Raw genomic sequence first — 11168 nt, forward strand, 5'->3', positions numbered from 1 at the left:
AATAATTTTTAGAGGACTGTGGGATAGGTATAGAAAAGGTCTTTGTCGCGCATATTATAAGGATTTTATTTGTCAAATTAATGTAATAGGACCACTAAATTTGAGCAGTTACGTTTTATTGTACCAAAAACCGATAGAGAATTTCCTTAGAATTTCTAATAAATGTATATTAAATAACAGTTTAGAATCAAAAATAATTCCAAGATATTTGATCTGATAAACTCGAGATAAGCTGTGATTGGCTAAATTATAATTAATTGATTTTATACATCGTTTTTCGGAGAGAGAAATAGAGTTACGCATTTTATTAATGTGAAGGGTCATTCCATTAGAGTTGCACCAATCATAAATATTATTTAATGTTTTTTTGTAATAGATTCGCATCTTCATTGCTGCTAATTAGTTTTAAAATGTTTGCATCATCAGCAAAAAGCAAAATTTTTGAATAATAAATTTAGAGCTAATGCAATATCATTAATAAATAAGCTGAAAAGATGTAAGTTAGTTTTAACGGATGAATTGGAGCTCCCACCCAGTGCTTAATGCCTCCGTTTGGCGCAGAACGCACTAAATTTCGTTCCTGTAAAACTACAAAGTAGTCAGCATATTTGTCTCGTATTGCTGCAGCTCCTCTTCCGTGATTATTACTCCCCATATTTCTAGAAATATCCATCAAACCCAATGTAATAGAACCTATTCCAGATTTTCTGTATCGACTATTCCATTGATGTATTTTATTATACGGAGCCAATTTTGTAATGCGCATGCAGCTCTAATAATAGAATCAATTTTGTTCAAAGATAGGTCTCTGAAATATCCTGTATCTCAAAACAAGTATTTCAAACGCAAATCAATACGTCAATAGTTGAAAATTGTGTGAAACAACTAAAGAAACGAAAAAACGGTATTAATATAGCACAGAACTTTGAAACCTCATTGAAAAATATGATGGCTTTGAACGAAAATACAATCGATAGATACACGAAAAAGTAATAGGTTTTATGTATTTAAAACGTTACACAAAATCCCTCACTAATTTTGTATTACTTTATAAAACCGCAGTACGTTCAAAACAACCGACTCAGCGATGACTCTGATTTGAAACTGCAAATTTCTATGTCTGATTAGTAAAATAAGTTAAAAGAAACAGTTACTGCAATTCAATTCTTTGACCATTTGGAAGATTTAATTGTGTGACTAAGGAAAAATAAAACGATATGAATATGGAAAATATGATGGCTTATAATGACTTTTAAGCTACAGGAAATAATCATGAAAATAGGATAATGAAAATGTTATGAAGTATAATCATGTAAACGAAAAAAATACTTTATAAAACCGCAGTATGTATGAAATGAACAAACATCTTATTTTGTAGTGAATTACAAAAGTGAAGAAATACGTTTTTAATTTTTACTTATTTAATTTTAACTTATATTGTATTAGTTTATTATTAGTAGTACATATTTATTTATTACAGTTATTAGTGTAGTAATATTATGTTAAATGTGTATGTGTTTGAAGTTAGCCCTAAACGAGCCAGTAATATTTCATAACCGAAAGTATTTTAGATTCTAGGTCATTTTTTTGGAAAACATTGATACCTAAATGTCATTTTTGCCAGTTTTGCATATATGAGGTTCTTTCGGCCCAAATACCCAATAAAAAAAAATAAATATAAATTTTGTTTTTTATTTATGTGTTGTAATTATTACAAAATGCTATTAAATAGTCAATAATCCATAAGAATTAACTAGTATAATATTATTTTGATTAATTTGCATTTTCAGTTATATGAACTTGATACCAAGGTGTTTGAAGAGCTGATGAAACCGATATGGATCATTAAAGAAAAGTTTAAAAAATATAAACGTATAATTAATATACATACAAAATAACTAAATCAACATTTTGTTTTAGTTTTGAAAAGTTGTTAATTTTATCACTAACATATACCTACAAAAGTACATGAATAATTAACATATATATTATATTATTATTATTGTTATAACATTATTATTAAAATCTAATATTAAAATCTACTATTATAATTATTGTTATTTATTATGTTAATCTCTATTGCCGTTGGCGAATCCTCGTGGGTGGCGATGTAAAACCCCTTATATTTGATTAAAATACAAGTATTTTTCTACAAATTCTTATCACAATATTTTTTTAATCGTTTTCACCTCTGCTTATTAAGGAATTATGTACAAGTAATTTTTCACAAAATCTTTGCTAAAATCAAAATGTGTAAAATCAAAACCCGACCGGACCAATAGAGAAAAGTTTAAAAAATTACATAAAATCTAAAGGACTTCACGTTTTTTTTTTATTTAATACTTGTGTGATCAAGAAAAAACAAAACGATATTAACAAGGCACAGAACAGCAAAAACTCATTGAATATTCATTTATTTACTATTTATTTGACACAGCTATTACCGTCCCATTTCGGATGAACTATCAGAAAACTGAGAATAAATCAGAGAAATGTGCTGTCAACCTAACATAAAGGTCGATGTAGATATTTTGGGTAAAAAAAACAATAATTTTTCAATAGAGACAACCGTCTTAGGAACAAATTTGTAGTAGAATTTATTTAGTAAAAAATAATTTAGGAGAAGAAAACGGTGTAATCTCATTTAGTATTAAGCAAAATGTGTTCTTTACATAATTAAACAATTTAATACTTATGTATTTTAATAGAAATGCATGTAAATGAAATCGAAGAAAATTGGCCCTTTGACGTGCCGACTTCTTCAATTAATGAAAGGTATCAACAAAGGAAATGGTTTTAATAGATACAATAATACTTATAACATTTTAAAATAAGCGAAAGTTGAACTGTTGACCGTATACATTTTTTCAATATAAACTACATAAACAACTGAGAAATAACCATCATTATGGATTTTCTACTTAATGTATATTGCAAAATAATATTATGTAAACTTTTAAAATATATCTCTTGAAATATCAAAATCATAATAATCAGAATGAAGCATAATTTTATCGATTTGTAAATTGAATAACAAATTATTTTAGACAAACAAACACCAACCAGCTGTTATAGCTGTTTTAGTGCTAACTGCTAAGTGTCTTGCCTATAGGTGTTATACATTAAAAGTAAGTAATACGAATATTTGTTGGCACAAATTATCATGTTTGCAACTACTAAATTATACTAGCTGGGTTGTATTAATTAATAATTATATTGAGTGATGTAGTTTTATACAGAAAATCTAACCTTAGTATATGAGAATGATTGCCAAAATTGTCATAATCTACTCTACTGGTTGACTGCTGTCGACTACATCTTCGATATGTGAACATCTAAATAATGATAAACATAAATTTAGCAAATAAAAATATTTAAAAGTAAAGTGTTTTTTTTTTATAAAAAAAAATTCAACTTCCATAACTAATTGCATTTTTTTGCAAATTAAACGATTTATTTGTTTCAATAACAATTAAATAACAAACATAGTTTATCTCCATAGAGACAATACAATTTTTGGTCTATAAAAAAATTAAAACACTATTTGATAAAATAAAATAAATACTTTTTGAACAATATAAACGAAACCGGGAAAGAGTATATAAAATTAAATAAATCGTTACCAATAACACGGTACTTAGTCCATAAATAATTTATCTACTCCAGGTTATAAACTAATTTTATAAATTACAATAATAATGTACAGGGTGATCTATTTGTACAAACTTTTAGAATGATCTCAAACGCAAAATGTTTTTTGCATTCCTCTCAGCAACAATAAGATTATTCTTAAAGTTTATAAAGAAAGAGAGAAATCACCCTGTATAATAATAATAAAAAGTAAAAAGTCGTACAATCGCTGATGTGTTTGACTTACAAGAACAAGTTATAAGTAAAACAAGATAACATTACGATCCAGAAAATACACAAACTTTTCTAAATAATTGTAAACGATACAATAAAAATTTAAGAATTATAATTGATGTAGTAACGACTAGAATTGAAATAATTAATAATTGTATCAAAAAAACATAGCCATACCTCAAAGTGCGCGGTCTTCTAAATTTCTGTAAGCGATTGATGAAAGCCACATCTTAATCGAGTTTAAAAAATTATGTTAAATGTAAAAAAATAATATAAGAAGTACAAATCGTTTTCGCCAAACATTTCTAAGCGAGCAAAATAAAATAAGTACTCAATAAGTATCTTAGCGACCGATGCTTAGAAATTCGTTAGAAATATGCGTTTTACACGGATGTTACTACAGAGATATTTTTTTTCATGATATATTTCATGGAAAAAATAGTTATGGTGAGATTGTAAATTTAAAAATGTTTGTTTTATCGACACGTTTAAATTGCTTTAAACAAATTTTAAAAATCAAACCGGATGTCTAAAAATGATTGGAGAAATTATATAGAAATTAATAATTGGCGTTCTAACTTTTGATTTCCATCGTTCTGATCATTTACTATGACTTTGCAAAGATATTACAATTACAAATTAAAACCTTATATTCCATTTTGGAAAAACCAGTCCAAACTTATCTTACACGTGGGGCATAAAATGTATTTATCTTCGATGTGAATTGTAGCACTTGTTTAGTTGTGTACATAACATTATATTATGAGACTTGTTACCAGTTGTAGTCTTAGACTTATATTTAAACTCTAATATGGGTTAGCACGTTGAACACATAAAAACGATGTGTTTTTTAAACAAATGTTTTGCGCTAAAATTATTTACACATATGTATTCTCAATAGCTAGCGATGAACAATCTATATCACGCATCTGTAGTATTGTTTTTTTTTATCAGAGATACCTATAAAGTCAAGCCACACTATATTAAAAAATAAATTATTGAAAATAAAGTGATTCATACCTAATTCTCCCCGTGCCTAATATGCTTCACCGCCACTACACTGGCATTTGTTTCAATATTTTAAGCACACGGTTTTTGTAAAATCAATAACTGGTTAATAAAATGTATTATTTGAATAATATTGTAAACTTGTTAGTCATAACAAAAAATGTCTAATGTTGCCGGTGCAAGTAAATTTGCATAAACAATTCTACAAAATATATTTACATTGTATTGTTTCGGTCGACATAATATAGGTCATTCAAAAAGTCTTAAGCAAACCATTGAAACAGCCGGGTTATCTATCATTGCAAATTGTTTAAATAAGTAATACTATCAAAACTGGAAAAACGATATCCACTATATCCTTAGATATCCACTAGTCTTATTTTCATTATACATCAAGGCCAATAGTAAGTAACACTATCACACTTCAAAAGTTGTAAGTACACTGTAAAACAGAGATGGATGAATTTTTTATACATTTATCTACAAATAATATACCAAATATAACATTATATTTTATATGCGGTATATCAATTATATAAGTCCGTGTGTCTTTATATACATTGTATACTGTTAAATACCGTTTTGTAATTTAAAAAAAAAATAATGCCACATAGTTATTATTTCACACGATGTATCTCGACCAAACCGGAAGCGCTTGAATTGCATTTATGATTGTTATTTTTTTCAGGTAAAAATGAAAATTTTCTGTATTTTAATATCATTTATCTGTGTAAATGTATTTGCAGACATACGTAAGCCTTTTATTTTCATATTAACTCACACAAGATAGTTTAAAATCTAAAACGAAATGTAAGATTTAACTTTTCATTACAGAAGAATATATAGATATAGTTGAAATGACAAGTAAGTGATATCCTTTTATCATACTGACAATCTTTGTGAGTTTTTTAATTTTAATATTTTTTTTTACATATTTTTTAAAAAAACGTTTACAACAGACTCGCAAATCAAGATTGCTTCAGACTATAAAGATGATTTAAAAGGAAGTAAGATATATACATATTTATGTACATCACATATATAAATAGATAAATGTATAATAATTAGTATACTAATATACTTTTCTTTTGTGATGTTTACCTAATTTTCAAATGAATTATAAGTCAAAAATATAATATATATACGTGAAAGCACGAGTTAAAATATAATAACAGTGTGACAAATACTGTGTACATATTAAAGTAATGAAAAATAATTAGTTTATATTGTAAAGAGGCACATGCGTTTTTACGGTATAAAACCATGAGTTGGCTTTCATGATACAGCGCTTCCAAAAATTGGCTCACAGAAAAGTTACCTACATCATCTGAAAGTTAAAAACTTTATCTGTGTGGTTAAGATTTCTAAAAAAAATTGCCTTAACCCAATCCTTAATAAATAGGGGCGGATTCGCATCCTCTTAAAGTGGTAGTTTTATATTTTAGATTGCGTCTGTGAACACACTTGATTCTAGGAATTGACTATTTTCCCTCGGCAGGAAGAGTATTTTTTTTTAATAATTTGTAAATGTATTCTGATTAATATATCTTAGAAATTTTCTATAGGTCAAACCGTTATTTGTTTGTTTCAGATAAATTGGTGCATGTAATTACGGTCATTTTACACGCAAATAAACATCCATTGTGTAATTATAATTATATAATTATAAACAAATAAAAAAATCTTGGTGATAGAAGAACTTTTTTAAAAAAAACTACAAAAATTCACCCTTAACCGTTTCATTACCATGGTTAATGAAAATGTTATGTAGTATTTTCATTGGATTTCATAATATTTAATTTAATAGAGCTAAGCATTTTGTTTCCAATTACTAATATATATATTATTTTTCCTTACATTTCTACTCTAGTAGTTTATGTTTGAATAACATATTTTAATTCAATACCATTAATTTATATATGGCTAATTTCAGTTTTTATGAATTTGATGTTTACTGTGCCGGGTAATCATTTTTATGGCAATTTTTGGAAATATTTCCACACAGTCGTTTGATAATAATTAATTATACAGTTTTCGCTTTAATTTCAGAACAAGGAATAACTTACCACTTTGACTATCTAAACGGTAATCTATAAAATATCACCTTTATCTATATATTTCAAACTTTTATATTTATAATACTTTACACAGCTTTAAAATATATACAATATTTGTTTCTATTAAAAAAAAAAATAAGTACATTTAAGTTTGTTTTATTTTAGAATCAATACCGACACAAGAATTTTTGCAAAAACAAATATCTGATTCAATAGGTAAGTGTTCAATTTTTTGGAGACCAATTTTCAAAATTGATAATTACTCGATTACAGTGTAAAGAAAGCAATCATTCAAACGTCGCAATATAATAGTTTTATGTTAATAATTTATTTTGATTTGATTAATTGGTCAAATTAATATGAATTTTAGAGTGACTCTTATGGATGAATAAAACAACCTGGTTTGAATAGCTGTTTAATTATTTTTTATTTTTGTTACAGATATTCCTGCTGATACAACCAATAGTAATTACAAAGTTATTCATTAAATAGAACTTACTGCTCGTTTGAACGATGAAATAGTCTTTGTAGATTTTTCAAGTTACACAGTAATTAAAATAAAGTAAAATTTGGTTGAGGACACTTAAAAACATAATATTGACGTATATAAATGTTAAAACATTTCACCACAAAATCAAATCATAAACACGACAGTAATTTGTTGTTTTGGCGTCTTAAGTTAACTTGAAAAAGTATACTTGTGACTCGAAAAACGACATGCCATACTAGTACTGGCAGTTTATATCATATCAACAATTTGGAATTGGATTCCCAACTGGGCTTGGATCACATCTTACCTCGCAGATAGAAGACAACGCACTAAAGGGCATAGAGGTGTTTCTGATCATTCTACTGTCTTATTAGGCATCACGCAGAGGGTTCCTTATCCTCGTTTTAGTTGGAGTTTGCAAACACACAAAGTTCCTTCGAAACATCTTCTTTATTATTACCTTTCCTACGAACTATTACCAGATACAAACTGAGCTTAATTTATTTCTTGACGGGCCTCATCTCCTTGATCTGCCATTGATTATTGATAAATGTTGTATTGTACATCGTTGTCCGTACTTTCCTTAACAATATCACTTCGGTTGATCGTTGAACTAACGCTGAACTGAATTTTATTTTACACTTCTTCTAGGCCCCTGAAATTCTTTTACCACATCTTGTCGCACGTTCCTTCCCACTATTTTTTGTACTCATTCCCTGTTCCAAGTTCTTACTCGCACCACATCATTTGACCGCAACCATCCTATTCATAGAATGTTGCACAGTGCCCAAGTTTCTTGTATAGATTTTTTAATCAAGTTTGGTCTGGAAAATCGCTTGGTTAGTTCTACTCAATTGTTGATTGTCTTAATTTTATATTCTCAGCTCTAGCCATTTTCATTGTAATATTTTTATCTATGTACTAATGTTACATGTTACAGTGTGTGTTATCTATCATTGCATAATATTGCTTATTATACTGCATTATTGACCCGGTTAAATATTAAAAATAATGCAGGTAAAGAAATGATAACAATTACCAAACGTGAAAAGGCGAGAAGACATTTTACTGGAAAAGCTTTGAAAAATGTAGTTAACCAAATATTAGGTGAATATAAATATAGTTTTAACGGTATTGCTTTTTTAATTAAATTTATTTTTTACAAGGTTATTTATTGTAGGTAACACAATCAATTTATTTTTAACTAATTGATAATTTGTAGTTTTTCTTCTTTGGGACGCAGTTTAACTTTTGTTATTTTTTTAATATTGAACAATATATACATTTTTTTCTAGATTAGGTGGATTATATCGGCTTTATATTAATACAATTTTTGGCATTGATTAATTGGAACTGTTATGGATCAATATATCAACCAAGTTTGATTAACTATAAAATGTTTTTAATTTTTTGCAGATCATTCTGAGCGTCATGAAATATACCAAAGAAATTACAAAGCTAGTCGTTAGTAGTAAATATAAGTTATGGCTTGTTTAAAAGTTACAATTTGTTTTACATTTTCCATTGTTCACACAACAATTACAATGAATTAAAATTTAGTTTTTATTTTTTCACCCCCTCTAGGCTCCGTCAATACGGATGTTATATTTTTACTATATCTTTTCACATTACTTTCCACTTATTTTGTACTCATTTGGGCGTTAAATTTCAAATTAAAACGAATATTTTTACAAATATTTAAATGTTTTCAACTCAGTTACACATACATACGTTTATACAGGCAAAGAAATTGTGAAATTGAACGAACTTGGAAAGGCGAGAAGACGTCTTACTGGAGAAGCTATAAAAAAAGTACTTACCCAAAAATTAGGTAAATATAAATAGCAAAATTTAATGGTATTGCTTTTTATATTTAAAAAGCTCTAACTCTGTTTGAATTTTACACATTTATTGTCAATTAGTTTATTAAATTATTGTCTAAAAAAAATATTAAAAACTTTTTCAATCTTTGGTCCACATGTTAAAAAAAACTACTTTTTAGATTTTAAATTTATTTTTAATTGTGTCCTGCAAATTATAGAAAAAAAGTAGCTTAGAAACTAAACTTGGCAATAATTTTTAATAAGCATTTTCTGTTTTTTTTTAGCTGAAAAGTTCTCGACTGACAAGATGTATGTTCAGAGAATTTGCACTTTGATAGGAATGTGGATTAGTGTAAAAACGTCTTTACTAACGTCGTACATTATAGAATCTGACGCTTGTGTAATAGATTACGATGTCGGTCGTTCTGTAAAATACAGGCCATTGAAGGGCAAATGGTGTCAAGTAAAACTCTTTTACAAAGACGAAAAAATAGAAGATTTAAAAGTACAACTACTCAAGGATCATTTTCTAATTGAGGAACAGAACCGGCTTAACAATTTAGACTAGTAATCAATTGTATATTTCTATGCAATTATAAGTAAACAAATAAACAATTTTTGCATATTGCACTAACATTGGAAAATAAATGTCAATTACAATAATGTTTTTATCGAGAATAAACGGTTTTTTTCACCATCATAAACACATTTGTTGCTTAAGAAGTATTATTATTATTGCGTATCTATAGCTATGGTTTGATTTTGACAGGAAGTAGGTTTTATGATTTAGATAGGTTACAAAATTCAATTGTATAAGAACTACTATTGTATTTGTTGTACACTTTTTTATAGTTTTTATAATTCATTAATATTTTCATGTTGTTTTAAGTTAACCACGAAGGAAAATATATTTATTCATTTTTTTAGATGGTTTAACAAAATTTCATACTATTAAATGAAAATAATAAAAATTTTAATTAATGGTAAGTTTGAAAAAAATAAATTATTTTTTCAACATTATTCTCCAGCATTGTGGGATGAATAACGAAATAACGGTTAAAATTCAAACTACAATTATTTTTTATACAGGTAGATACCACAAGAATATGACTTGTAAAAATATTACATTTCCAAATTAAAACCATATGTTCCATTTTGGAAAAACCGAGTTCAAACTTACGTTAACTAAAAAGCTTCAATATAAATTGTAGCACTTGTTAAGCTGTAAACATAATATTATAATATAAGATTTTTGCTACCGCCACAGTCTAAAATTTATATTTTAACTCTTATATGGGCTAGAACGTTAGAACACATACAAACGATGTGTTTTTTAAGCAAGTGTTTTGCGCTGTAATTATATATATATATATAGTTCACACTGTAGGTATTAGTGCTTGTTGTTTTGTTATTCACATAAAAACATGTTGATGCACAATAAGCTTACATATAATATGTAAAATTATATTTACATTGTATTGTTTCGTTCGACATAAAATAGGTCATTCGACAAGTCGCAAGAAAATCATCGAAGCAGCCGGTGTAACTATCATTGCAATCGTTTGAGTAAGTAAAACTTTCCAACCTTAAAAACGATAAACTCGTTCACTTTCAATATGTTTTACTAATTTTCAATTATTTTCCCCCATCTAGACCTTCGATAACATTTTTTTCCACTGGTTCTTTTGCAATACACAACCCATAAGTAAGTAATACTATCAACATCAAACTATCAAAGTATTGAGTACGCTTTCAAACAGATACAGATCAATTTTAGATACATTTATACGAATAATATTCCAAATATAAAATTATATTTGAAGTTTAAAATTATATTTTATATTTGGTATATGAAACATATAAGTCCATGTTTTTTTGCACAATGTTTTTAATTAAATGGATTATTAGACCAAATACCGTTTTTTT

General features: G+C 27.0%; 1 protein-coding gene across 1 annotated transcript; it reads left to right on the plus strand.

Annotated features, from left to right (window-relative positions):
- Positions 1-5566: 5566 nt before the first annotated feature.
- Positions 5567-9810, plus strand: LOC126836943 (uncharacterized). Its single transcript, XM_050570663.1, has 12 exons — positions 5567-5624; positions 5707-5736; positions 5832-5879; positions 6464-6517; positions 6806-6835; positions 6922-6957; positions 7095-7145; positions 7371-7394; positions 8437-8526; positions 8836-8883; positions 9161-9250; positions 9527-9810. Exons 1-12 carry the CDS (start codon positions 5567-5569, stop codon positions 9808-9810), a joined length of 843 nt encoding a protein of 280 aa, XP_050426620.1.
- Positions 9811-11168: the final 1358 nt, after the last annotated feature.

Source organism: Adelges cooleyi, unplaced genomic scaffold (assembly GCF_023614345.1).
Source record: "Adelges cooleyi isolate 19-005CV unplaced genomic scaffold, UGA_ACOO_1.1 ACOO_flye_CR_arks_rails_tigmint_CR_PRNA_247, whole genome shotgun sequence".
Lineage (NCBI taxonomy): Eukaryota > Metazoa > Arthropoda > Insecta > Hemiptera > Adelgidae > Adelges > Adelges cooleyi.

Coding starts and splice junctions, on each gene's coding strand:
- LOC126836943 (XM_050570663.1), top strand. CDS start 5,567: ATGAAAATTTTCTGTATTTTAATATCATTTATCTGTGTAAATGTATTT. Junction 5,880..6,463: donor TAAAGATGATTTAAAAGGAA/GTAAGATATATA, acceptor TGTTTGTTTCAG/ATAAATTGGTGCATGTAATT. Junction 8,884..9,160: donor AAGAAATTACAAAGCTAGTC/GTTAGTAGTAAA, acceptor ACGTTTATACAG/GCAAAGAAATTGTGAAATTG.